The 23718-nt window shown below is 40.5% G+C and overlaps 1 protein-coding gene across 2 annotated transcripts; it reads right to left on the bottom strand.

The window, feature by feature from the left end:
- Positions 1-110: 110 nt before the first annotated feature.
- cltca (clathrin, heavy chain a (Hc)) lies at positions 111-21773 on the bottom strand. Of its 2 annotated transcripts, XM_057053736.1 has the most exons (30): positions 21457-21773; positions 16884-17091; positions 14170-14438; positions 13874-14035; positions 13625-13738; positions 12351-12524; positions 9908-10105; positions 9555-9755; positions 9214-9366; positions 8979-9101; positions 8391-8528; positions 8138-8302; positions 7859-8039; positions 7145-7308; positions 6253-6378; positions 6024-6166; positions 5626-5860; positions 5404-5526; positions 5187-5332; positions 4928-5111; positions 4646-4838; positions 3912-4069; positions 3539-3811; positions 3132-3449; positions 2814-2945; positions 2597-2707; positions 2293-2463; positions 1993-2214; positions 1748-1823; positions 111-1288 (listed from the first exon to the last, which is right to left on the bottom strand). In XM_057053736.1, the coding sequence occupies exons 1-30, from the start codon at positions 21496-21498 to the stop codon at positions 1155-1157; spliced, it is 5037 nt and encodes a 1678-aa protein (XP_056909716.1). In that variant the 5' UTR covers positions 21499-21773; the 3' UTR covers positions 111-1154. The 2 variants fall into 2 exon arrangements, with proteins under 2 accessions (XP_056909716.1, XP_056909717.1); XM_057053737.1 differs by lacking the exons at positions 14170-14438; positions 16884-17091; positions 21457-21773 and having other exon boundaries at positions 13587-13738; positions 13874-13921.
- Positions 21774-23718: the final 1945 nt, after the last annotated feature.

Raw genomic sequence — 23718 nt, 5'->3', positions numbered from 1 at the left:
GGGGACCAACATTATTGGTCTTTCCAATAATTCAGTGGCAACATTCAGCCGTTCATATTCATTAAATTCATGGGGTAATTGTGGAGTATACAAGAAGCACAAACACTAGCTTTTTCTTGATAAACAAGAAAACTTTATTTTTTTAAAGTGAAAAACAAAACTGCTGTTTCATTCATTATAATCATGTTTATGCACAATCAAGGGTTGTAAGTGCACAATTTCAATCTAAATTTAGGTAAGAATATAAGTTCAAAGGAGTTAATGACTGATTTTCTGTATACACTCAAGCCTTTGATAAAAAACATTCAAATACCAGGAGCCCTGTCACTTTGCTGAAGAGCATGAACGGGTCAAATGAAACGTTTTAAAGGCCACACTCAACAGAACATGAGGAGAGAAAGTTAGAAAAGCATCTCCTGAACTCACAGTGACAGCGACCTAAAGTTAACTCAGAATAAACAAACTACAGAGGGTCAAATGCACAATCCACACTGCCTTAAATCAGAGGGAAATATTGTCAGAATACAAATTTGGGGGATTTCTGCATAGGCTTCCCTGGAAAGAATCTACTTTTAATGTAAATCACACATTAAGAACTATGTTTGGGTTATTATACATGGAGGCAACTTGTACAACTTAGTGTTTCAGGATTGTGGTCACATGGCAGTTTCATGTTGAAATATAGAACAACAGTATTTTATGTGAATATACAATAATTGCATTTTACATCTGGACAGAAAAAGCTGCTCACGCACGACAAGGTAAAGATTCTACATTAATTCTCTTACTACAGAGTGCAAATCAGATGCTTCACAACAGACCTTTAAACTGGAAAGGGAACTAGCTCTTCCCACAAGCCCTCTGTTGTGCACGAACCACTTCCCATTCAAATAAAATAGACAAAAGCAAAATTATTGTATATAATACGGAATGTGAGAAAATCAAATTTCATGAAATCTTTTTTTTTTTCTGACAACAAAAAGAAATTCGAGTCCTTCATGACAGTTTAAAAAAATATGGGAATAAAAAAATAAATTGGTCTGCAATATCACCTGCTGCCCTGTAGAGGGCACTGAGAAAGAGAGACAGACTAGTCTGGTGAAGGACTGAGAGATGGAGGGATCGGAGCTCCAGCCTGATGGAAGGGGGGGTCTCTACATGCCATAGGTGAAACCGGGCTGAGGTGCTGGCTGAGTGTATCCTGCAGGTGCCTGGTAGCCATAGCCATAGGCTTGCTGAGGGGCCACAGGTACACTGGGACCTGCTGTCAGCATCAGCTGAGGTGTGCCTGTAAACAAACCCACATTAATCAGAATATTCACCCTCAGACATTAGCAGTTTCCTCAGTGATGTGTTTGGAAATGATGTCCTGAAAATATATATTACTTCTCATAACTAATCCAGTTCGTAAAATGCCTCATGATGATTTGTTCTCCAACCTCTTTGACACTTTTTGTGTAATGTAAGAACAGCTGCACTTTGTGCTTCTCATTTTTTATTCTGAACAATTTGCAACAAGAACATTACTTGACCATCAGAACAAGCTGAAACTTGTTAAGTCGGTTATCTTCCTCTGTGTACCAGAGTATTACAAATTGGCCAATATTTTGTACCATGCTGTTGTTACCTTAGGCCCCAACGTGCCAGGTTTATCTTAGATGTATGCTAGCATTCACACAACACATGTACTACAACATGAAGCCAAAACAGCTGTGAGCTTAAGGCATCATTATTGGAATGTTGGTACCATAAACAATGGGTTGCGTCTCTGTGGCCTGCTCTTCTTCTTTCCTCACGGACTCTGAGGATTCTAGTTTGTCTACCTGCAAGACAAAGATGAGAAAGGCCTTTGGTCCTTTTTCACAAAACCATGATTTATTAAGTATTTGTGTCACCACGTTTCTGATTTAATATTTACATTAAACTGCCAAAACAAACAGATGCAATCCTTTTAAATCAGTCCACTCAACTCCACCTCAATAGCTGACCCACCTTGCTGAGGTACTCCCTCATGACCTGAATAAAATATGGCATTGAGAAGTCCATGATGTTGTGTCTCCAGGCCGTCTCCAAAACCACATCTGGGCGCAGCAGGTCATAGCAGGAAAACAAGCAAGCGGCAAAACATTCCTTCTTGTTCTCCTGCAGAAACCAAGATAACAGCTCCTCTGCCAGCTCAATGTCCTTGGATTCCGATGCATACTGCATGGCATCCTGCACAGACAGCAAAACATGGTTCAGGAAAGAGTGAAGACAGTTTAAACACCCACAGGCACAGGAAAGCTAAATGACCTTATAGAGCTTGTCTTTCTTGCAGAGCTCAACGCTCTGTTTCCAACGGTTGTTGCCCTTGAACAGGTAGGCAGCAATTCTCCTAAATTCAATCAGCTCGTGCTTCTCCAAGCGCTGCGCCAGTGAGATGTTGTCAAAGTTGTCATAGGCATCTATTGATGTCCTCAACGCCTGGGATGGAGGAGACACAAGAACATTCAGACTTAACATATAAATGATTGAAATAGACCGTCTGGTGGGTAAACATGTGTTCAGGTCATAGTGTGAAGGTCGAGACAGCGCATGACCTCAAAGACGACTTTACCTGATAATCCTCCTCGATGATGAAGAGGTTGTTAAGTGCTTCGTTGACCGATTTGTTGTTGTGGTTCTGGACTGACCGCAGGTAGGGTTTGACTAAGGGCAGCTGTTTCACCTGTAAACACACGTCCTCATTCACATCAAGCTTCCATATCTAATATCTTGGAATAATGAAAATTCACATTTACAACAACGCTCTAAAATAACAAATTTAAAGACACCTTGCTGAAGAAGTTGACAGCACGTGAGTGATCCAGTCGGGGAGACAGCACCATCAGTAAATCGTTCAGTAACAAAGGCTTGAACTCCAGATAGAACTGAATGGCTTTGTAGTACAACTCCACATTGGCCACCTGTGCACAGTGCAGAGACAGCACACAACCGTTCCTTTAACACCACGAGGTGAGTAAACAGAGGTTAAATGAAAATATGCCACAATTTTAAAACGAGCCACATTGGTAAGTGTCATATTCAGCTTTAAATAGCCACATTTTAAAAAAACATTTTAATAACCCTGTCTCAAAAAAAAAAAAGTTCACCTTGGTAATTATATCTTTGAACTGCCCCTCCTTCCAGGCATCTGTCGGGTGGTTCATCATGGTTATGATCGCGTTATCATACTCTTCATACTTGTCATAGAGGAAGACCAGCTCGGCCCACAGGTGAGCCTGCTCAGCTGCTCTCAGGACTTTGGGAATATTAACTCTTGACCAGAAGAGCTCCAGGTGTTCCCTCATCTTCTGGGGTTTGAACTTTGAGTAAAGGATCGCGAGCTCTGTGAACATGCCCATGTGAGCACGCTCCAGGCCCAGAGCCGCCTCCAGCATGGTGATCAACTCCTCAAAGTAACCACGATCCTAACAACAAGCAAAATAATCAAATCTCAGCCACATCAAAATAGGACATCGGGTGTCAAAGAGAAACCTAAAGATTTTTATTTCCCTACCTGGTAGTAGTTGATGAGCTCTTCCAGTTCATCAGCATGCACCACGATGTGAAGACCACACATTTGGGCCAATCGGAATTCTTTCCCATCTACACATGCAAAGCACACTTCTTTCCAGGTACGGGTGCTGTTCGCCTTGCGGGCACCATCCACAGCAGCCTGGTACTCCCCGAGGTGAACCAGTGTCGATGCCAGACGCCCAAAGTTGGAGACGTTGTTGTATAGCAGCTTGGCGGCTTCATACATTTTCTCATCGTAGCAGCGGTCACCAACCTATAATTTTAATTCACACATTTAACAAAGACTCCATTAATAATAGTGATGTTGCTAGAACTCGATTTTCTTGCTCGTGGTTGAGTAATGGTGGCTGAACCTGCTGGATGTGAGCGTTGTTAGGCCCATTGATAAATTCCTCCAGTTCAGCCAGGCGATTTGTTTTGGCCAAGGCAAAGATGAGCTCCGTCTCAACGTAAGACTCACGGGCCTTCTTACGAGCCATCTGCAGGAACTTGACCAAGTCTTCCCAGTTACCTAAACAGAGACACAGGAGTGTGAAACTACATGCAGTATTCGCCTACCGCATCTACAGAATCTTGCTCAAGTGCACTTTGGTGTACAACAACACGTCTGGTTTGTTTGGTTCTATGTGCCGTGGCACCAACACAACTTGTGACCGTCAGAAATTTTAAATTCCTACTGATTTGTTAAAAGAACAATCATTTGAACTCGACAGGGAAAAGCTGTCCGACCTGATCTTTTCTGGCTGCCTGTGAAGTGTAATAACCATTCCCAAGAGCAGTGAATCGGGCCAAGGTGCTATAAGCATTTATATTACGGTATGACGCCCATTAAATAGAATAATGAATTGGTATATACAAGTGAATAACCATTAAGAAGGATACTGCTGAGACAGTCATTACATGTAAAGCTTTTTACCAATACTTTACCATGTCTCAAAATATCTATTCCACCAGGTTTAGGCTGTGGCGTCCCTGATCGATAACATTTGCTATGCATCAATGGCAAAGTGGAAGAGTAAAATCTCAGGTTAAAATGCCTGGGTCATCACTTAATTGCCTTTGGCCTTTATGTCAGCCAGCTACTTACCGCTCCTGTCAGCAGCCTGTACCACCTCCATGTATGCAGAGGGGTCGTCAGCTTTTATGTAGGAGTCGATGGCCTCTTTAACCAGGTCCTTCTGCAGCTGAGCCTTAGCCAGCTGGCTCCACACAGCTGGTTCATTGCAGCGTTCCGCAAACTCATAGGCCCGGTCCAGGTTTCCAATATGCTCAATCAGCACCTACAGTTTAGAAAATAAAATGGAAAAAGTAAGAAACTGATCACGAAGGCTTAATAACGGGAAGTACAGCTAATTGGCTTATTACAGACCTGCACTGCAGAGGTGTTTACGTCAAACTTCTTGAATATGGCAAAGGCCTCCTCAAAGAGCTCATTGCTGATGGCGATGTTAGCAATATCAGGAGCATCGTAGTTGTCTAGCCTGCTGATGTATTCCATCACACGGGTACGATCAGCTTTAATTGCCGTCAGGATCAGCAGGTTCTGCAGATTTCTTCAAAGAGGGAAAACACAGACGTTATAATCGGCTCTTCACTGGAAAAATCATTCAATATCAACTGGTAAACACCTGTGTTCACTGAAGACAGAATTGTCCAACACAATCTTCTCCAGTAGCTCAATGAGCTCATTGGGCAAATCAGCAGTCATGAAGGCCTTGACTGTGACTGAGACCTCCTCTGGGTCCTGAGTTTCTGACAGGGCTGTCTGTACCACCTTAGAGCAAAGGCAAGAACCACGTAAGAGGCAGCAGGCAGATGTTTATCAAGGTGTTGTTTCTATATTACCTGGTCAATAAGTGGCCGCCTGAAGGGGTTGCTCTCCAGCAACACACTGGCCCAAAGCTCTGGATCTTTGCGCCGGACCAGGTAGCGAGACAAGCTCTTGAAAAGGGAGTTCTCATTGCATACCTGATGAAAACATACACCGAATAGAAAAGAAGAACATGGATGCGTAAAAGACATTCGGCTATACAAGTGACGCAGAAAGAAAATACGACACATCCTTACATTGATCAGCTCCTGGTCACACTGTCCCCTCTCATAGGCAACACAGGACAAATGGGGGTCTCTCTTCTCACAGTACTTTCCAACCACACGGCTGTCGTAAAATGGGTTCTCTCTCAGGAAACGTTCTGGGTTGTTGTTGCTGTCGATGTAGATCTTTGCCAGAGCATTATGCGTGGCGGGTTCTTCACAGCCTTCGTGGATACGTGACTCCAGCCAAGGCAGCAGAAGCTTCAGTCTGTCAAAGAAGAATTATGCCAGTGCTCTGTGACTGCTCATTCATAGAGTGACAGAGTGGAGTTGCTGCATGTTTCTATATGATGTACCGAACTTATTTTTTGGAGTTCTGTCTATGCAATCAAATCAATTTTCAAAAAAAATGAGGTAGGATCATGCAGCACCTGTTCCTCTTTTCCACTTCAGCAACGAGTTCATCAGTTGAGAACTGGCCTCTGACTACCAGGATCAGGCTCTTGATGACATCCTCTGAGCAGTCTACATCCAACAGGCCACCAACCACAACAGGCAGACGGCTAGGGTTTACCTTTAGCACACATTTACAAAACCTAGTTAGACTGGTTATTAAAAGTTGCATTCAAAACAATGTGGGATTGTCTTCTTTTTTTTTACCTTCTGAACGTAGATCTCAATGTACTTCTGCAGATTGTTGCGGTACAGGTAGAGGACCAGGTCATGGACAAAGTCAAATCGGTCACAGACGATGATCAGTGGCAGTTGGTCGGTGAGTTTAGCTTCCTAAATTTCACACAGAATAAGAGGCCATGTTAAGCAAAACAGAGGGAAAATTAAATTAAAAAAACCCTTTAAAACAATTGGTTCTCATGTTTGAATAGTTCTTACTCAAACAAACTGAAGTGAGTTTTCTTATTACACAGAATTACTTGTAGGTCACCACAAAACTGTTCAGACTACTGAGACCTGTGTACTAATGAACTGGTATGATGAAACACTGGAGGAATGCGTATTTTCTCAAAGTGGCTTGAACAAGAAATAAGCATCTTGTGTTATCGAAGAGCAAGCTACAACTAGAAGGGATGTGTGACCACTGTATGAAGGAACAACATCTTGTCTATTTCTGAATGGTTGTGACCCAGTGGGAATCGTGGTGTATAAACAAAGCTGTATATAAAAGCCTCCGTCTGTCTTCTGGTTAAAACCTGGATGGAAAATATCTCAATTCAGGAAAGGGTGTGGAAGAAAATACTACTTTCTTGATGGTATTGTTTGCATCAATCCTAGCAAATGTCTTTAAAATGTCTAGTGCCAAACTATAGGACAAGGTCGGTGCGTGACATACAACTTTAACAGACAATAAATCCAGACCTCAGAGGCTTCAGTGGAAAGGGTTATTCTATTCCACAGACATAAAAAAAAAACTGCTGTCAGGCCTGCTTACAATTCATGCAGAGTTTTTGTGGATCATAAAATAAAAGAATTCATAAAAAGAAGGGGACAAGTTTACCATCACTTCATTCTTTGATTACTTTCTACACAATGTTACCTTGAGAAAGTTCTTGACACGCTCTGGGTCGTAGCAGTTACTCTCTCGACAGATTCGCTCCACCTCTTTGATCTGACCCGTCTTACAGGCAGCCTGAATGTATTTGAAGTGAACTTCAGGATCCTGGCTGAAGTTCACAATAGAGCCCAAAAAGTAGAACAGACCTGAGACACACAAACACACAGTAACTTATATAGATAGATGGCATTCACATTATAAACTACTTAAATGCAGTATTATCTTATTTGATGCAGGAAGCATGTTGATAATATAATCAGCTTAAAATATAAGTAATATAAAACTGTACTAATTTTAAAAAATAATAATTTTCAATACCTCGCAAATGGGACTAGGTATAGAAAGCAATAAAGAACAATAAATAACACTAAATAACAATAGAATGACTGCCAACAGAAATTTTCCTAACCACGCTCAGCACTTTGCAATGCATTATTCCAGCATTAGAGTAGCACAGCCAGATGAACGTGGCTAATTCACACCACTATGCACGGTAAGGATTTTACTACCCATCTTGCTGTGCAATTATACCTTTGACTCAAAACCACGTTTTGTAAAATGATGCATTCACTTTTGCCAAATCCAACTAATTGCAATAAATAGCCTTTTCATCATGGTTATCTCTAACATTTCCATTATCTATAAAAGCAAACAGCGTTTCATAAAAATGTTATATTCATGGAATTGGGAGCTCACCTTCAAAGCTCTTGAAGGATTCAAAAAGCTCAGTAAGCGCTTGTGTGGAGAGTTGTTCATGGTACTTAGAAGCCACCTGAACGCAGATCTGCAAGTTCTGCCGGATATTAGCCGACAACATGGCTCTAAGGCACTCCAAAGAGTCTTCCACCGACAGCGAGCCAAAAAAGTTCACCAACCACTGGAAGTAACGAAGACATATAGATGTAAACCATAGCAGAATAAACTTGAAAAGTTTGAAATTCAAGGAGAACATTCCCCCTCGCATGATACACCTACCTCTGGATTTAGTAGGTGTGTGTGCACCACAGCACGCTTAATGTCATAGAGGTCAGTGTAGTGCTCCAGTGCCCTCTGCAGGAGTCCAGCTTTCTCACACAACTGGGCGATGTGTGCTCGATCATAGTGAGTGAACATTTGGTTACCAAGGATAGCATCGGCAACCTGCACCCATGACATGAAACAGAGAGCAAAACCTTGAACTTCTGCTTTCATTGGCTTCCTTCCTTTTTGAAGCTAAAATGTATCCCACCTGTGGAGCATGCATGAGGTTCATCTCCAGCAGACGAGTCTGCAGCGGTCCCTCTGAAGGCCGGTTGTTCTTCAAAGCATCCAAGAGGAAAGATGTGCACTGCTGGATCAGGTTGTATTCCATAAATACATCCACGATCTAAACATGATATGGAGAAACAAGTGAGAACTTTAAAGTGAAAGGAAGCTTGGTAGGTTTGAATATTTCAACAATGATTAACATGAAAAAGCTAAATTCTATGTCATTAAGAATTTCCAAACAATAAGATAATGAAAGAAGAAAGTTATTCCTGTATGAAATTGAAAGATATCCTTCCATTAAAATTAAGGAAAAGGCTCTTGTAATTTGTCATATTCTTAAAACTCTTGTTTCCTGCCAGCGCAGTATCCAGGAAGACATTGCCATATCAGCAGTTGCATGATTGACTGACCTTGCAGTGAGCAAAAAAATGTGCAAAGGAAGATTTGCACTGCTTTTTTACTCTTTATATTGGGATATCTGAGAATTGAATGTACATTTATGTCCATTTCTTTAATATACATACTATATTGATCAAATGAATACAAATATTTAAGTTTTCACGCTGACCTGTGTAATGTCAGCAAGTGGTTCTTCATCCTGCACCAGCATTTGAGCGAACTGCAAGCCTTGTTCTGGGTTGATCCTCATTACATTTCTGAGTAAAAAGATCCAGTCTGGAGTGTAGCCCACCTGTTGTGTTCATGTTTTGGAGTGGAAAAAGCAAATGTTTCAGGTTTCATTCACTTTGCTCGATCAACCATTAAAACCTTCATTTATAGAGAGTAGACACAAGCCATCATACCTTCTTGGCATACAGTACAATCTTGGGGAACTGACCAGTCTCTGCAAAACACTGGATTACTTTGTTGGGGACATTGGCTCTGAGGTAAACACTGAGGGCCAAGGTGGGATCCACTGCTTTCACTAGGTCACCCAGTTCCTCTGAGCATTCAAGCTGAAATGTCATGTAAAGGCCAATAAACACCATAAATAAAACATAAAATACAGATGTACTTACAAAGATCTTAATGTCTAGCACCACCCAAATGTTATTTCACATGGTATTTGCCTTTCCTCATGGTCTCATATTCACACTGTTTTCCCTTTTCCTGCATTAGAGGCAGAGTTGAAGATCTGCCATACCTTATCCTCCTTTAGCCACTTTTCAAGAAGCTGCTTCCGTCCTTGTTGGAGAACAGGCCTGCATAGCTCAAGGGACTCAAATTTGTTCAGCTGGCCCTGGTCCAACAAGATGCCAAAGTACTGCAGCAATGGGGAGGTCTGGCCAGGCTGAGTTGGAACACTCTGAAAACGGCGAATGGTGTCTGGGGTTCGCAGGATACCCTGAAGTGACAAAGGTGACAGAAGCTTAACAGAGTGATATATGGCAAAACATGTCAGTACAAGTAAATGTAACATTTGAAAAATTCCCATGTATCGTAGCGGCCAGATTGTCCTACAGCGCTCCACTGGCTCCATGCTAACCAAACGCCTACCTTTGGTGCATTTGCAGCAACTTTTGCAGCTTCTGAGTAGTTTCCAGCAGCAAACAGGTTGTTGAACTTGCGTGCAAAGAGCTCTTCGGCTCCAGCAAGGTTGTTGCGGACAGCCAAGCGAAGAGCCAGATCTGGATTCTGTAGCACATTTGTAATGTACGGGATGATGTTTTCCTCTTCCACACAGACCGAGAGGACCTATATGACACAGAAAGGCATTGTTGCAGTAAAGTGAATTACACATCATGCTCAGATACAGTTTTTCATTATAAACAACTCATTAAAATATTGCCCTAATATTCTAAATGCTTGTTTGCTATGACCTTCAGAGAGACAAATATTATTCACCAGAACTTGTGATTTAGTTTCTGCATTAAATCACTTTCCAGGCAGGCACAAAGATTATATTATTATTACCAAGTCAACTACTTATTTCGTTTCCATTTGTGGAACTGCAGCTTGAAAAAGGAACATTTTGGCAAGCTGGAATTTATCATAGATAATTCAGCTTTGTTTCAATTTAGCACTTATCTTGGTTACATGGACTTTAACAAAAGTGGAGCCCATTCCTTGTTAAAACCCAATGTCAGAAATAAGCATATCCAGCAAACACAGAATGTAAGCAGAGGTACTGCTGTTGAAGTTCATTCTTTGTTGCCTGACCATGATCAGTGCCTGCTTAATGCAAAATAGGATCAGTGGCTCAGTGTAGCACCTGTTGACGGGAGGAGGCAATAAAGAAAGAACTAGTGTTGGATACTCTATCCAAGCCCAGCAGAACACCGCCCTGGCTTTAAACATAGATGAATGGAACTTATTCTTGGAACTTATTCTTCCTGCTCAAGCTGTACTTGCTATATCATGGGAAATTACCATTACCCTTCAATGAATTAAAAATGTCACATGTGTTTTAACGTGTAGATCTGCTTCTCGAAAAGAGCGACTGCAATCGTCAATAACAAGGAAACAGAGCCTCAGTTGAGACATGAGCTGTTGTATTAAGTGACACTTTGGCCATGGATCACATGAGTAGTTGGGCCGCACCTGCATAGAATGGAACAACTTTTCTATTGCTTTGCTAATGACATGGAAGATAAGATAGAATTTGCGACTACCGGTAAATAAGAGAACAGACACAAAGAGCCTTGAGTCTGCAAAGCTGTTGTAGCTTGTAGCTTGTCGTTGTCTTAGATCACATGCTAATGTGAGGCCTTTCCCCATCTTGCAGTGTTGTAATATGTTCACTGTATCAATCTTCATGTCATTACATGTTGTCTTTGACCAAAGACAGCAAAAGACTCTAATGGTAAACCCACAAGTCTTCAATTATTCAGTATTTGGTTCCCAACAGTATTGTTAACAAACCCAATCTTGGGTCACTAAGGAGGCAAGACAGCGGATCGCTGGACTATGCCTTTGTGTGCATGTTGACGTCTTTACGTGTATGCAATTCTGTGGCCTGGCAAAGAGCAAAACCCATCACTGTCTCAGATCAGCTTTCCTCTCTGCACTTAATTATTCATATGGTGTGGGCTGGTTAGAAAATTATTCATCAGCTTCCTGGATTAAGTTCTCCTTGCTAGTTTATCTTTACAAACACGAAGACAGGGGTGCTCATTACGTCGATCGCGATCTACCGGTCGATCGGGGAGTAGTACATGTCGATCGCGGCGTGACATTAAAAAATATCAGCCTATCATTCATCCCGTCACTTGATTGATATACAGGGCAGCCAGTTAGATGACAACTGAATTTTGACCTTTAGGTCACCGCTCGTGCGCAAACAACGGCGCTAAGCTATTCAGCAAATTACCTCTGATTTTAAGCCATCGCTAAAGCTTATGGTCATCAAAATGAATGAGGGAGCGGGACCAAGTAAGAAGATAAAAACATATCACTTTCATACGGAATGGGAGGTGGACTTTGTTTTCACGATGTCAATCTAAATCAATTCAGTGCAAGTCATCAAAGTAAACTCAGGCAATTACAAAAAATGTTAATAGTTAATTATTATGTGTGTTTTGCAATATTGGCTCATTTGGTTATGCAAGGTACATCAACATACATTGTACATACAAAGAATCCTCAATACATATGAAAATAATTAGATGTTTTGCATTTTTGTGGTGGGTAGATCATTTTGTAAGTAGCTCGCATGCTGAAAAAGTGTGAGCCCCCCTGCACTAAGACAACTGTGTGTGCTTTTGTATCTACACATCAGACCATTTTGTAATACTGAATGGAAAACTTGTATGACGATAATGATGATAGTCATTATACAAGATAGATTTTCCCCACTGGTCTTTGACAATATTACTGGACATTGTGGCTGCTAATGTGAAAATAGATGGTAAGATACTGTTAAGAAATGGTTTGTGACTTTATAGTTAAACTATATTTCAGAAAATGTAGCCATTTAGGAAGCGCATCGGTTAGCTCTTACCTGCCCCTTCCTGTTCACTCCGATGATGCCTGACGTGGCCTCATGTGGTGCAGTGACAAAGATGGTCTCCCCACTGATGCGGTTCATGTAGATGCAGGTGCCCGTCTCCAGGTCATACAAGTGAATGTACCCATATTTGGTAATAAGGAAAACAACATTGTGCTTGGCGCTCACCTGACAAAAATAGATATATAAGTTATATGGAGTGTATGATACCTCCTTTTTCTCTAGACAGACAGACAACAGATTACCGTAATTTCCGGACTATAGGCCGCTACTTTTTCCCTACACTTTAAACACTGCGGCTTATTTATGTTTTTTTCGTGGCACACTATCACAACTATTGTGAATCAGTCATTTTTACTAACCCTCATCAACAAGGAAAGTACTAGAAGAAAAGCATATGATGCGACTTTTAAGTTAAAAGCGATCACTCTGGCGGTTAAGGAAGGAAATCGAGCTGCCGCGCGTAATCTTGGCATACATTACGGTAATCAATGGCGAGACGGTGGAGACGCCAGCATGAAGAACTGATCCAAAGCAAAAAGACAAAAAAAGCTTTTAGACGTAAACATCGCAGGTGGCCCGAGCTTGAAAAACGTTCTGGAAGACTGGGTCAACACACAGAGAGCAGGCGGCCGCGGTGTTTCCGCTGTACAAATCAGACGGAAGGCAAAAGCAATCACCACCGCGATGAAAATAGAAAATTTAAGAGGTGGGCCATCGGGGAGTTTTAGATTGTTCATTGTTTGAGTAAAAAAGCATAAACAACGTAATTTGTGTGTAGCTGATACAAACGTATATTTCAAGGTAGCTGCATTACAGACACAGTTAGAAGGAAAAAAGCATTTACTGGTACAATATATTTATGTTGCGAAGAAGATTAAATTAAAAGTTAAAAAATCCTGACATGATAAAAATTGGATTTAAGGTCTCTGTATAAACATTCAAGTGAAAAGAGTGGCTGTTGTTTCTTACCTGCCTGTCACTCGTCAGTGACTCGTCTCTTACGGGAATAAAAACATATACCGGTACTGAATGTTTTCGATCTAATTTTTCATATTACTACGTGGGATACCTGCGGCTTAAAATCTGGTGCGGCTTGTATAAGTACAAAATTGATTTTCTTTCAAAAATTAGATTACGGGGCTTATAATCAGGTGCGCTCTATAGTTCGGAAATTACGTTACATAATTTGAACATGTGATGTGTTCAAATCAATTCAACTTGATTTACTGAAAATGGAGCAGCCCAATTATGGGCCAAGTCCGCACCTGCATGGCCACAGGGAAATCATTCTGGGCTTCTGGAGGGAAGAACACGTCCACTGCTTTCTTTGGAAATGGCTGATTGCCAGTTGGTGGTGTCCCCACTTCGATGATGTGCAACTGTTGAGATACAGATTACTGGGATAAATAGCAGGACACACAGAAAGGTCAAATCATCGCTACAAAGGGAAAAGAATGTTAACTCAATAGAAAAAATAGAAAGAAAACAAGTGATATTAATAATATTTTAACAACCTTCCCTCCAGCCTGGCCTCTGACGGCGAAGCAGAACAGGGTTGACTCCTCAGAATTTCCCTCCATCTTGAACTGGGCAAAACCTGCAGCATGGCCCTCAATAGGCTGAGAGACCTTTCGGTCAACCGAGTAGAGCTGCATGGCACCTACTACCCGATTTTGCTAAAAAGCACATTATGATACATGTTAAACTGGGTCCCCTTAGTCAAGCTAAAATAATGATGCTGAACTAGTGATTTTGCAACAACTCTGTTATGTACAGCTATGCGTTGTTAGCAGACAACACAGCAAATCACCTGGGCTGAGATGCCAATGAGCAGAAGCCATTTCTGTTTGGCATCTGTGCGGTAGTTGATGATCTGACATCCTGCCAGGCTGGAATGGCGGTCAAAGACTTTTACAGGTTGTGAGTCTCCCTCCATACTCCAGTGGTACACAGCATTGTCAGTCACAAGTGCAACAGTGTTCAGGGAGATCCACTTCCAGAAGGTAACATCATCTGTCATGGTATGCGCCTTCATCTTGCTCTTCATTTCAATGTTAAAAATCTGAAGAGTTTTGGCGGCTAGATGAAGTAAAGGAACAGGGAGCCAGTCCCAAAAACTGTTATAAGATACACATACTTAGCTCTGTGTGATAAGAAATTCAGTGACTGTTGTGTTGAAATGTTTGAAATGTTGGCATAAAGGTCATTAAGCAATCTCCTGAACTGGTTCAAATTTGACTAAATTAAGATTGGGATTATATTTCTCCTGACGGGCTGGCTACTGTATTTATGATGAGATAAGCTAAAAATAAAGTTTCCTTTGCATTACCAGTTCAAGAAAATGAATACTAGTAAAGGTAAACATGCGTAAAAGCTGAATAATAACCTTCTTTCCTATAAAGCACATGTAATCACAATTTAATTAAAGTAATGATACCCGACAAGGTCATCAAGCCCATGAAACAAACAGCCTTATCAAAAACAGAAAAGAGTCAATGGAAATAATCACTCACAAGGAGGGGAAACATCTGCATTAATGTCAAACACCACCATATCAAATAATGGTGAATTGTGACATATGTACAGACAAGGTTACAGAGGAAGGACACACAAGCAATTAAAATATAATAACACTTGATGTCAATAATCATTACAAACTACCTACATTTAGTGTAAAAGAAATGATTGCCATTTATTGATAACGTCAGAAACCAAATGTTCAAACTATTTACTCACCTGCATGTTTTGTGTTTATGAGTTAGGTTTCATTTAGTGAGCTCAAGCTTTATTATGAAGCAATGTGACTATTTTTGGTCATGATTCAATACTAAACACGATCAAAAAAACAATGACAGAGTACAATTAGCAGCGTGGGAGACGACCCACTGAGAGAAGCAGCCAAATTTAAAGAGCAAGCAAAGAGGAATCTGATTGACTTGTGATTAGGTGTTGAGGCACAACTTGCCTTTCAGTCATGGTTACAAGAACAAAGCAACTAAATTACGCCGCCTTGGCTCAAAAAAATCCCGAGAAGCATATTACAGTTGAAAGAAGAGCGAGGGAGAGTCTGCTGTGGTCGATAAAGATAAGCGTTACCTCACCCTTACTAACGTACAACCCAGGTCGAATTAAATGAGAAGGAAAAGCAACCGTGCATGATCAACTGGTCCTGACCCAACACACGCCTCAGATCTGCTGCTTTGTGAGTGGCTTTTGAAATCCTTCTTGATGTTTCCATGATGCCTGATAATGAAGTTTTCATTATCAGGCATCACCGCGTGTCCATGAAAAGAGATGATGACTTTTAAGCAGGTAAACTGATCATGGGACGACGCTTGTACTGACATTATACTACATTATATTGTGCTTCTCCAAATTTTATAAGGAATCTACAGAAGAAAAAAACAAACTTTCCTGCAGCTCAACAGATATGATTGGTCCTTTTCTTCACTACAAATATTGAGGAATAAACAGACCAACTCAGGAAACTCAAGCCTTTGTGGCAGCATCAGAAAGATGGCTACAGCACTGTGGACATGGTTGTAATCTGATCTACAAAGCAATATGGCAGATAGGCAACTACCCAATATGTGACTCTTACGCACATATACTGAGAGGATTATGGGCTTCATTTCCCGCTTAAGTTAGTAAGTTGATGCAGTTCAGCACGAGGATAAAGTTGCATTGTTTTAATGTGGGTGGAGTTTTTGTGGGGTTTTTTTTTTTTTTTATTCAGCCCCATGTGTCTATAGCACTCTTGTCTCTCTCTCTAACTCTCTGGTTCTACAAACCCCCAGAATTACCGGCTACGACGTGTAAAAAACATTATAGACATAAGAACCCTTTACAAGCCTGCGTAAAATAGCACCAATATTCCCATAAACGACTTATACCATGTTGAATAAAACATTGATGTCAAATGGAAACTGAAGACAAATATGAAATTAAAATGAAATAATTCCAGGATATCACCACATGTAAAACAGATTCTAAATCACTTAAAAATGTAATAATGTTGGAATGCCAGCAAGCTATTAGGCTGTGAAAGTTCAATCCTGTTTACAAAGAAATGCTGTCAAGATGACATCACTAATAGAAAATTAAGACCCCATGCATTCCTTAGATAACTTATTACAATACATTTTTATCTTGAAAACAGGATTTTACTCTCACAACAAAGTAGTTAAATTTCAACTCACCGTCTGCAAACACATAAGAAAGCCATAAAGAAAAGTAAAACATAGAAAAGACAAAAACAAAAACAACAAAAAGTCAAAGCAGTCATGGATCCTGCTAAACAAAATAATTAAAAATGTTCCAATTTTTAATATTTACAGGACAAATGGACAAGTAACTTAACAGACAACTTAAGTAGCTGGATGTTTAAGGATATAAACAGATGGAAATAATCTAAACAATATCCAAAAGTGGGTTACTTTAAGGTGGCATATTTGTCCATTTATTTGGGTTGATCTAAACACAGAAATGTGGACGCATGCATCAAGATTGATGGTATTTCTTTACCTTTGAGCGCTATGACCTTGCTGGCTGGATTCATGATGGCGCTGTCAGCCGAGATGGGCCTGCGGATGGGAGTATTGGGGTCCGCCATGTCGATGATGACCACCTGAGTCTGCTCGCCCACCTTCTCACGGATGCAGATGAATTTATCCGACTCCATAGTTAAGGTGCTAAAGCCAATGTTGGCTGGGTTAATCCCCAGGTTTTGAAGCTAAGACGCAAAATAGAAAGAGGGGCTTTTATTCAAATTGCAACAACAGACTCATGAAAAAATAAAATAAAACAGATGAGAACTATATAGTGGTCTATCCACTTTTCTTTAAAAAAAGAGCTCAGGAAATAGACCAACCCTGCATTGAAAGTTCTCCACACCACAATACGGTCTGTTATATAAACTCCTTTGCTATGGAAACCCAACAGTAGAGAGAGTTCCATTTTCAGCTACAGTGAGCTCAATGAGGAGGAATTTAGTCAAAAGCAGGTCAAACCAGGAAGGCTAGATCCACTTTGGAAAACTCTTTATTTAGTGGAGGCTGTCCTGGTCTTACTACAGCTGCATCCAGCTGAACATTTGATGAGACTAATAGCCCAAAATCTGTCCCTGTCCAGCAAAACCAACCCAAAACATCTCAAGTCACCCAAACCCCAAATTTAAACTTTGCCTGAATGTGAATAAAAGTTATTTTAATGGTTCTAGTGACCCCATGTTAGCACTTAGCCTATCTAAATAAAAATAATATCTCTGAAACAAACAATGTTGTTAAACAGTTCAATTTTATGGAGAACTAGGAGAATCATTTTCAGGATGCCAAATGATCAGGTTAAACTAATCACTGATTCCAAGTTTGGGGTTTGTTGTGTTCACATTCTACTGCATATTAGAAAGTGGGAGCACTTTATAAAAAAGTAAAGTAAAACTTGTGTGTGTGTGTGTGTGTTCCATGTGGCTAAGAAATACAATGTGGTGCGTATTGTAAGGTAGAGGCAGAGAATCAAAACTACTGGGTTTGGAGCATCCTTTCCATTTTTAAACCCCCTTAGGCTGACCAGGACACACCAACACTACCTGACCGGCCTGTCTGCTGAAATGCCGGAGAAAAGTGCTGTTTGGGTGCAAATGCATACAAAATAAATATTAATGAGTCTGTGGGCAAATAAAAGAGTCAATGAACAGTTTTGGGGCTTAACCAAGTTCAAAAGGAAACCAAAAAGCTAACACCAGTGTGAAATCAAGGGAACACTGATGACTAAAGACAAAAACTGACTTCCTGAACAATTCTCCCCAATGGTGCTCACTGTTAATTTAACCTGCACATACTTCCTTAGGAGGAAAGCTGCATCTTGTTCAGCAGAAAAAGAGCATCCATTCATACATGTAAGGTTGACAGCAGGGTAGGGAAGGATGTGCGGGCAATGTGCTGAGGCTTGCAACATGCTGCCGCGCTCCACAACAGGAAATCAAAGACTATTGTCTAGCAGGACTGAAACAACAGGCCTGCCCAGTTCTGCCTCCTCCACCAGCATGTGACACTCGTGGTGACATGTGACTCGTCACAGAGAGCGCAGAGGGTGAGGCGTTTGAAGGAGGAATGTTTCTGGACCCAATCCAGGTCTACTACAGGCATGTCGCGCTGATGGTTCTGGGACACTTTCTAGTGGGGAACAAATGCAGGCACTTTTTTTTATATCTATACAATGCTGGAGAATGTCATGTTCAGCATTTCATACAATATCAGCAGACAGTTGCCTCCACAGGTCAAAGTGCAGCCACCAACACACACACGGGGCTAAACGCAACTAACATGGAGTCAATCAATATTAACGGGTAATGCAATAAGTGTTGGTTTCCAGGAAATCATTTTTAAACAACCGGAAACAATCTTGGCTAATAATACTGTCTATTTTATGGGTAAACTGGGTTCTACAGGTTAAACAAAACACACATTTTCTCTAAACGTTCTTATAAAACCAACAGTCTGAAACAACAATCCACAAAGCAAATCAAAAGAGGCAACAATAGGAGCTCTTGATCTACGGGGTGGGATTTTTGTGGAGGATTGACTAAAACAAGAGTGCTATTTTGTGTGTTACTGGCAGCCGACGTGCTGACGGGGTCATGGCCATGCAGCGCCAAGGCGGAGCAGCCGGGCAGAAGTAAGAGGTGCTCGAAGAAAAGAAGAAAATACGTTTCTCTTGTCCGTATGGTCGAATGGCTGCGATTCTTGCTTCATCACTCGGTGACACCGGTTAGAATCCAATCGGTTGTTTCACGGTCATCCGTGCAGCAACGCTCCGCAGGTCTGAGGTAAACTAGGCCCCTGCCAGGCCTCCAGCGCTGCATGTCTCATGCACAGCACACCCATTATTGGCTACTTTCACAGCACAAACCACTCGTACATGAAGTAATCAACAGTTGGTTACAATAACTTCAGAAGAATAAGTTTGAGGTAGTTTTAACACCCTGTTTAATTCCACCACTCAAAATAGAATAAGAAAAATGAGCATTAAAAAGGCAGGACGCAACAATTTACTGGATAATTATACACACATCACATTGCATGTGATGTGTTTGAAAATATGGCCTTACTGCCATTTTATTTGAAAAAGCAATGACACTTTTCTAAGATTTTACCCAATACTATATAAATGGATAATGTATAAAAGCGCAAGCTGTGCAACTTAACAGGAAGAGCACGAAGAGACTTGCTGAGAGAAGAGTGCTGATGCAGGAAGAACACAAATCGAGGGGAGAGCAACCACTGATAAATGTTCACTTTGATTAGTTTACAGTTGGTTTTACAAATGCCAAAGTAGTAACACAACAAGGTCTATAAAAACTTTAACAGATCAGACCTTGTGGTCTACTTCCAATCCTTTTATGAATCCGTAAGGTGCTTAAAGCCGTGCCAATTCACTTGTTACCATTTTCCATTTTTCCTTTGCCATTTTCAGCCACTTCTGAAACTGATAAAATATCTCCACAACTACAAAAGAAACAACACTTCAGTCACACTTTGAGAGCTCAGGTCTGTGATTTAAACTAGTAAACACAAAGTTACTGCATAAATAAACTCAATGAATGGGCTAGAATATAAGTTTGATTTTAATGCAGACTACTTTGTGCACTGTAAAACCATAACAGAGGGGCCAAAGTCTTAAATAATTTCACTGTAACTGTAGAAACAAATGACCTCTGCATACCTGGTGAATTTTACTCCTCATCATCTTATATATTAATAATCAACTGCGGTTGTGAATGAAAATAACACTGCAGAGTTTGGGTTGCACTGTAAAAATGGCCAAGAAGGTTCTTATTATAAATAACGGCCATTAATTCTGAGTCTGCGACCACTGTTCAACTTATTTGGAATAAAAGTATATTCAAAGTGGCCTTTCTAATGAGATCTGTGCATCATGGTGAGGATATGCATCAGGGAGTGATAAAAATCACAAAGACTGAATGATAATAAAATCTGTGCAGATGATGATGTCCCATGTCTTCAGGGATCCCAGCAACACCAATAATGTGTGCGACCTTATTGTAATAAGACATTTGGATGTGCTTATGTCATACTGGAAAAGTCAGTGAAATAGCCTGCTAATCTACAAATGTGACTTAAGTGTGCATGTCAATGTAGCAACAGAGAAAACATCTACAAAAGTTAATTAACCAAAAGAATTAAAGGAATTTGCATGCATAGTCTCATCACACGCATCTCAAAGCAGCTTTACCATCATTATTAGTTAGAAAAAGGGACATAAATACATTTATATTTCCTGTGGGCTGTAACTGCTTAAATTGCCGAAATTCTAAATTCAAGCTAATTCAGGTTAGATGAGCAAACATCCAGCTAATTCGAAGGTGCGGCGACTGGAACCACTGTACATGATCACTAAATCAAGAAGCGTTACAGAAATTTACAACTTTTTCCCAGTATCACTGAAAAAGAACAAAAATCAAAAGTCGCGTAAGTCATTAAACACGGTGAACAGCAGCTAGTCGAGCTCGGTCGTCACGTGACAAATTCAACCATCAGCTCTGACGTCCTCCTTTGATCTAACTAAACCTAAGAATGATCAAATTACATCGAAGTTAGGGGGAAATGTATACACTAACTTCATTTTCTCCAAACGCTGTAAATATTAGTAGTAATTCCCACAGAAAACCACAATGTAACAATGAAGAGCAATGAATGACAAAAAAATGAATGACTATCAAAGCTATAGTTGGAGAACCGTGAATAACACGAAAAATCAAATCTCGGAGAGTGTCTTTTTAAAACATTAGTATATGTTAAGAAAAGGCTTCGGTGGCATAACAGCAGCATAAACAAATACGGTATCCGTTAATGTGCTGCGGACTTTCGCCATTTATGTCACGAACTCAGGTGGCTAGCTGCTAGCTAGATGCTAACTAAAGATAAACGTCATCCACCCTGTCAAGCTAGTTAGCATAGCTCCTAAAGGCTAATATAGCTACTGAGAAATCCTTTATACCGAGGGACCTTGGTGATACATTCAATGCCCAGAACGGAAAAACTTGACCTAAAACCTCAACCAATCATTTAAAATGTACCTGCAGGTGCTCCTGAAAGCGAATAGGCAGGATCTGCGCCATGGCGGTTCCTCTCTCCTGTTCCTCTGGTCACTTCAAATGCTATCAAACTACTGCCTCTTCTCTCAGATCCTAGTCGGACAGCTGTGGGAACTCTAGACTTGGGCACAGGTGAATTAAGTATAAGCCTTAAGTTAAATGTCCTGTCGGAGCGGTGGAACTTTCTTGATTTGACCCTAAGCTGTTTAGTGGTGGGCTCACCCCTGGCTATGGCTAACGACTTACTGCCACTACACCGACTCCCTGAACCTGCAATGGCGGTGGAGGTTGGACGGCAGAGAAAACATCCCGGAAATGGAACTCAACTCAATGAGGCGGATGAATACACAGCAACGGTTTTAAAAAGTGCGTAATGGCATTACTGGTGTTATTCTGTATGAAAATAGGGCAATGCGTTACGTTTTCTCTTTAATACAAACGAGCACCGGAGAATTTCGACGCAGAAATCCAGAATAATTAGTGTAAAAATGGAACTATTTGTTCCTAGCTGGCCTTAAATTTTTGCCACATCATTCGTCTTTGGAAACGTACGTCAGCCCTACGTGTTATACACTTGTTCCTTTCAGCCAATCAGGACGCTTTCAATACACTCGGACATTTAACATTTTGTGCTCAAATTTCAAAATTTTAAGATAAGTATATATTTATACTCACAGCCAGGATTACATTACTTTTTTGGACAAAGTTCTATGATTGTAAAATGTATTACCCATATAGATCCATAATATTGTCCTACTTTAAAGGGATGAATGCTTACAAATAATAACTCTCATGATTCCGACCGTTGCTGTCACTTAAATTTCCTTTTCACTGAGTCCAAGGTTGTTCCATTTAATGTCGTTAAATGCATAAACTGAGAATAAAAAGTATTTTCATAAAGTATTCTCCTTACACCATAGTGAACCAACCTAAAATAACTCGGTATTACTCTTGTGGCTGTAGTTGATAATGCCATCTTTATAATCTGTCAGCAATATTGTCCATTTGGCTCAGTTTTATGCAATATCTGTTGGGTAAGGTGTGCACCCAAGTTATCATTTCCCTTTTTTACATCCACAATTGGGGTTCGGTTGAGGATGTTACGTTATTACTCAATGTATGCTAGTGAAGCCTGGCTCAAATGAGCTGACCCTTTCCTGTTGTGATTCTGCAGAGTGAGCAATTATGATTCCATAGGAATGTGGAAGTCTTATGTGCAAATTGCCCTTCAAGCACAGTGTGTATCTACTGCTCACTTAGACGAATGTTTGAGGGCAGTTTTGTCCCAAAAATGACAAAAAGCAAACACATCTGTAAAACACAGTCAAATTGAATGTCATAAGAAAGAATTAACTGAATTCAGTTAATTTAACTGAATTCATAATAAATTATATTCCACAAACACCTGATTTGTGATCCATCCAAGTGTTTCACAGTATCTACTAAACAATAATTACATGTCAATATAAAATATAATATATTGCATACAAAGTGCCCGACTATACATTTAGAATTTTTAAATATAGGCTTTGTTAATAAAACAATCTGCACTTGAACACCCAGTGTATTTTAGTTCCTTATGATTTCAAAGTTAGTCCTGCTGATGACTTGTATAGGACCATATATGAATGAATGATAAAGAAGAACTGCATCCAGTTTTGTTTTTTTATATGCACACAGTTTTACAGTGGTAGTAGTAGAGTATGAACTAGACCAAACCATTCCTGTATGTTTGTTTGCTTAGCTATGGTTTTTGAGGCAGTGAGCAGAGTGGTTCTGTACTGAATAGACCATTCATTCTGCTGTTACCATGGCTTCACAGACTGAGGAAACACATGACACTGACACACAGAGAAGCCATGTGTGTCCTGATAAAAGGGTAGCCTTTGGACTCCGCAAGGATGCTACACAGGCATACTGAGGGTGAGATCACTCTCAGACTGTGCACAATGTAGGGCAGTGCAGCCAGTTCAGCTACAGTTCTACTTGACTCCTGCCCTTGCAACCTCTATACCATTATGTCCCCATCAGAGTTTAATACCCCCAAGCTCAATGATAAGGTCCACTGAAAGAAAGGTAGAAAGGCCTGGAATTGATGGAGATTTCACATGCATTGTTTTTCTTGCAAATGCATTGAAAAGGTCTTCTTTTCCAATCCAAGTTTGTTTATATAGCACATTTAAAACAAGTCACACTTGACCAAAGTACTACACAGAGAACAGAAGAACCGTGACAAAGAATGAC

This window comes from Takifugu flavidus, chromosome 14 (genome assembly GCF_003711565.1).
Source record: "Takifugu flavidus isolate HTHZ2018 chromosome 14, ASM371156v2, whole genome shotgun sequence".
In the NCBI taxonomy this organism is placed as follows: Eukaryota; Metazoa; Chordata; class Actinopteri; order Tetraodontiformes; family Tetraodontidae; genus Takifugu; species Takifugu flavidus.
The sequence above is the reverse complement of the archived record's forward strand: the minus strand, read 5'-3'. Positions and strand labels throughout refer to the sequence as shown.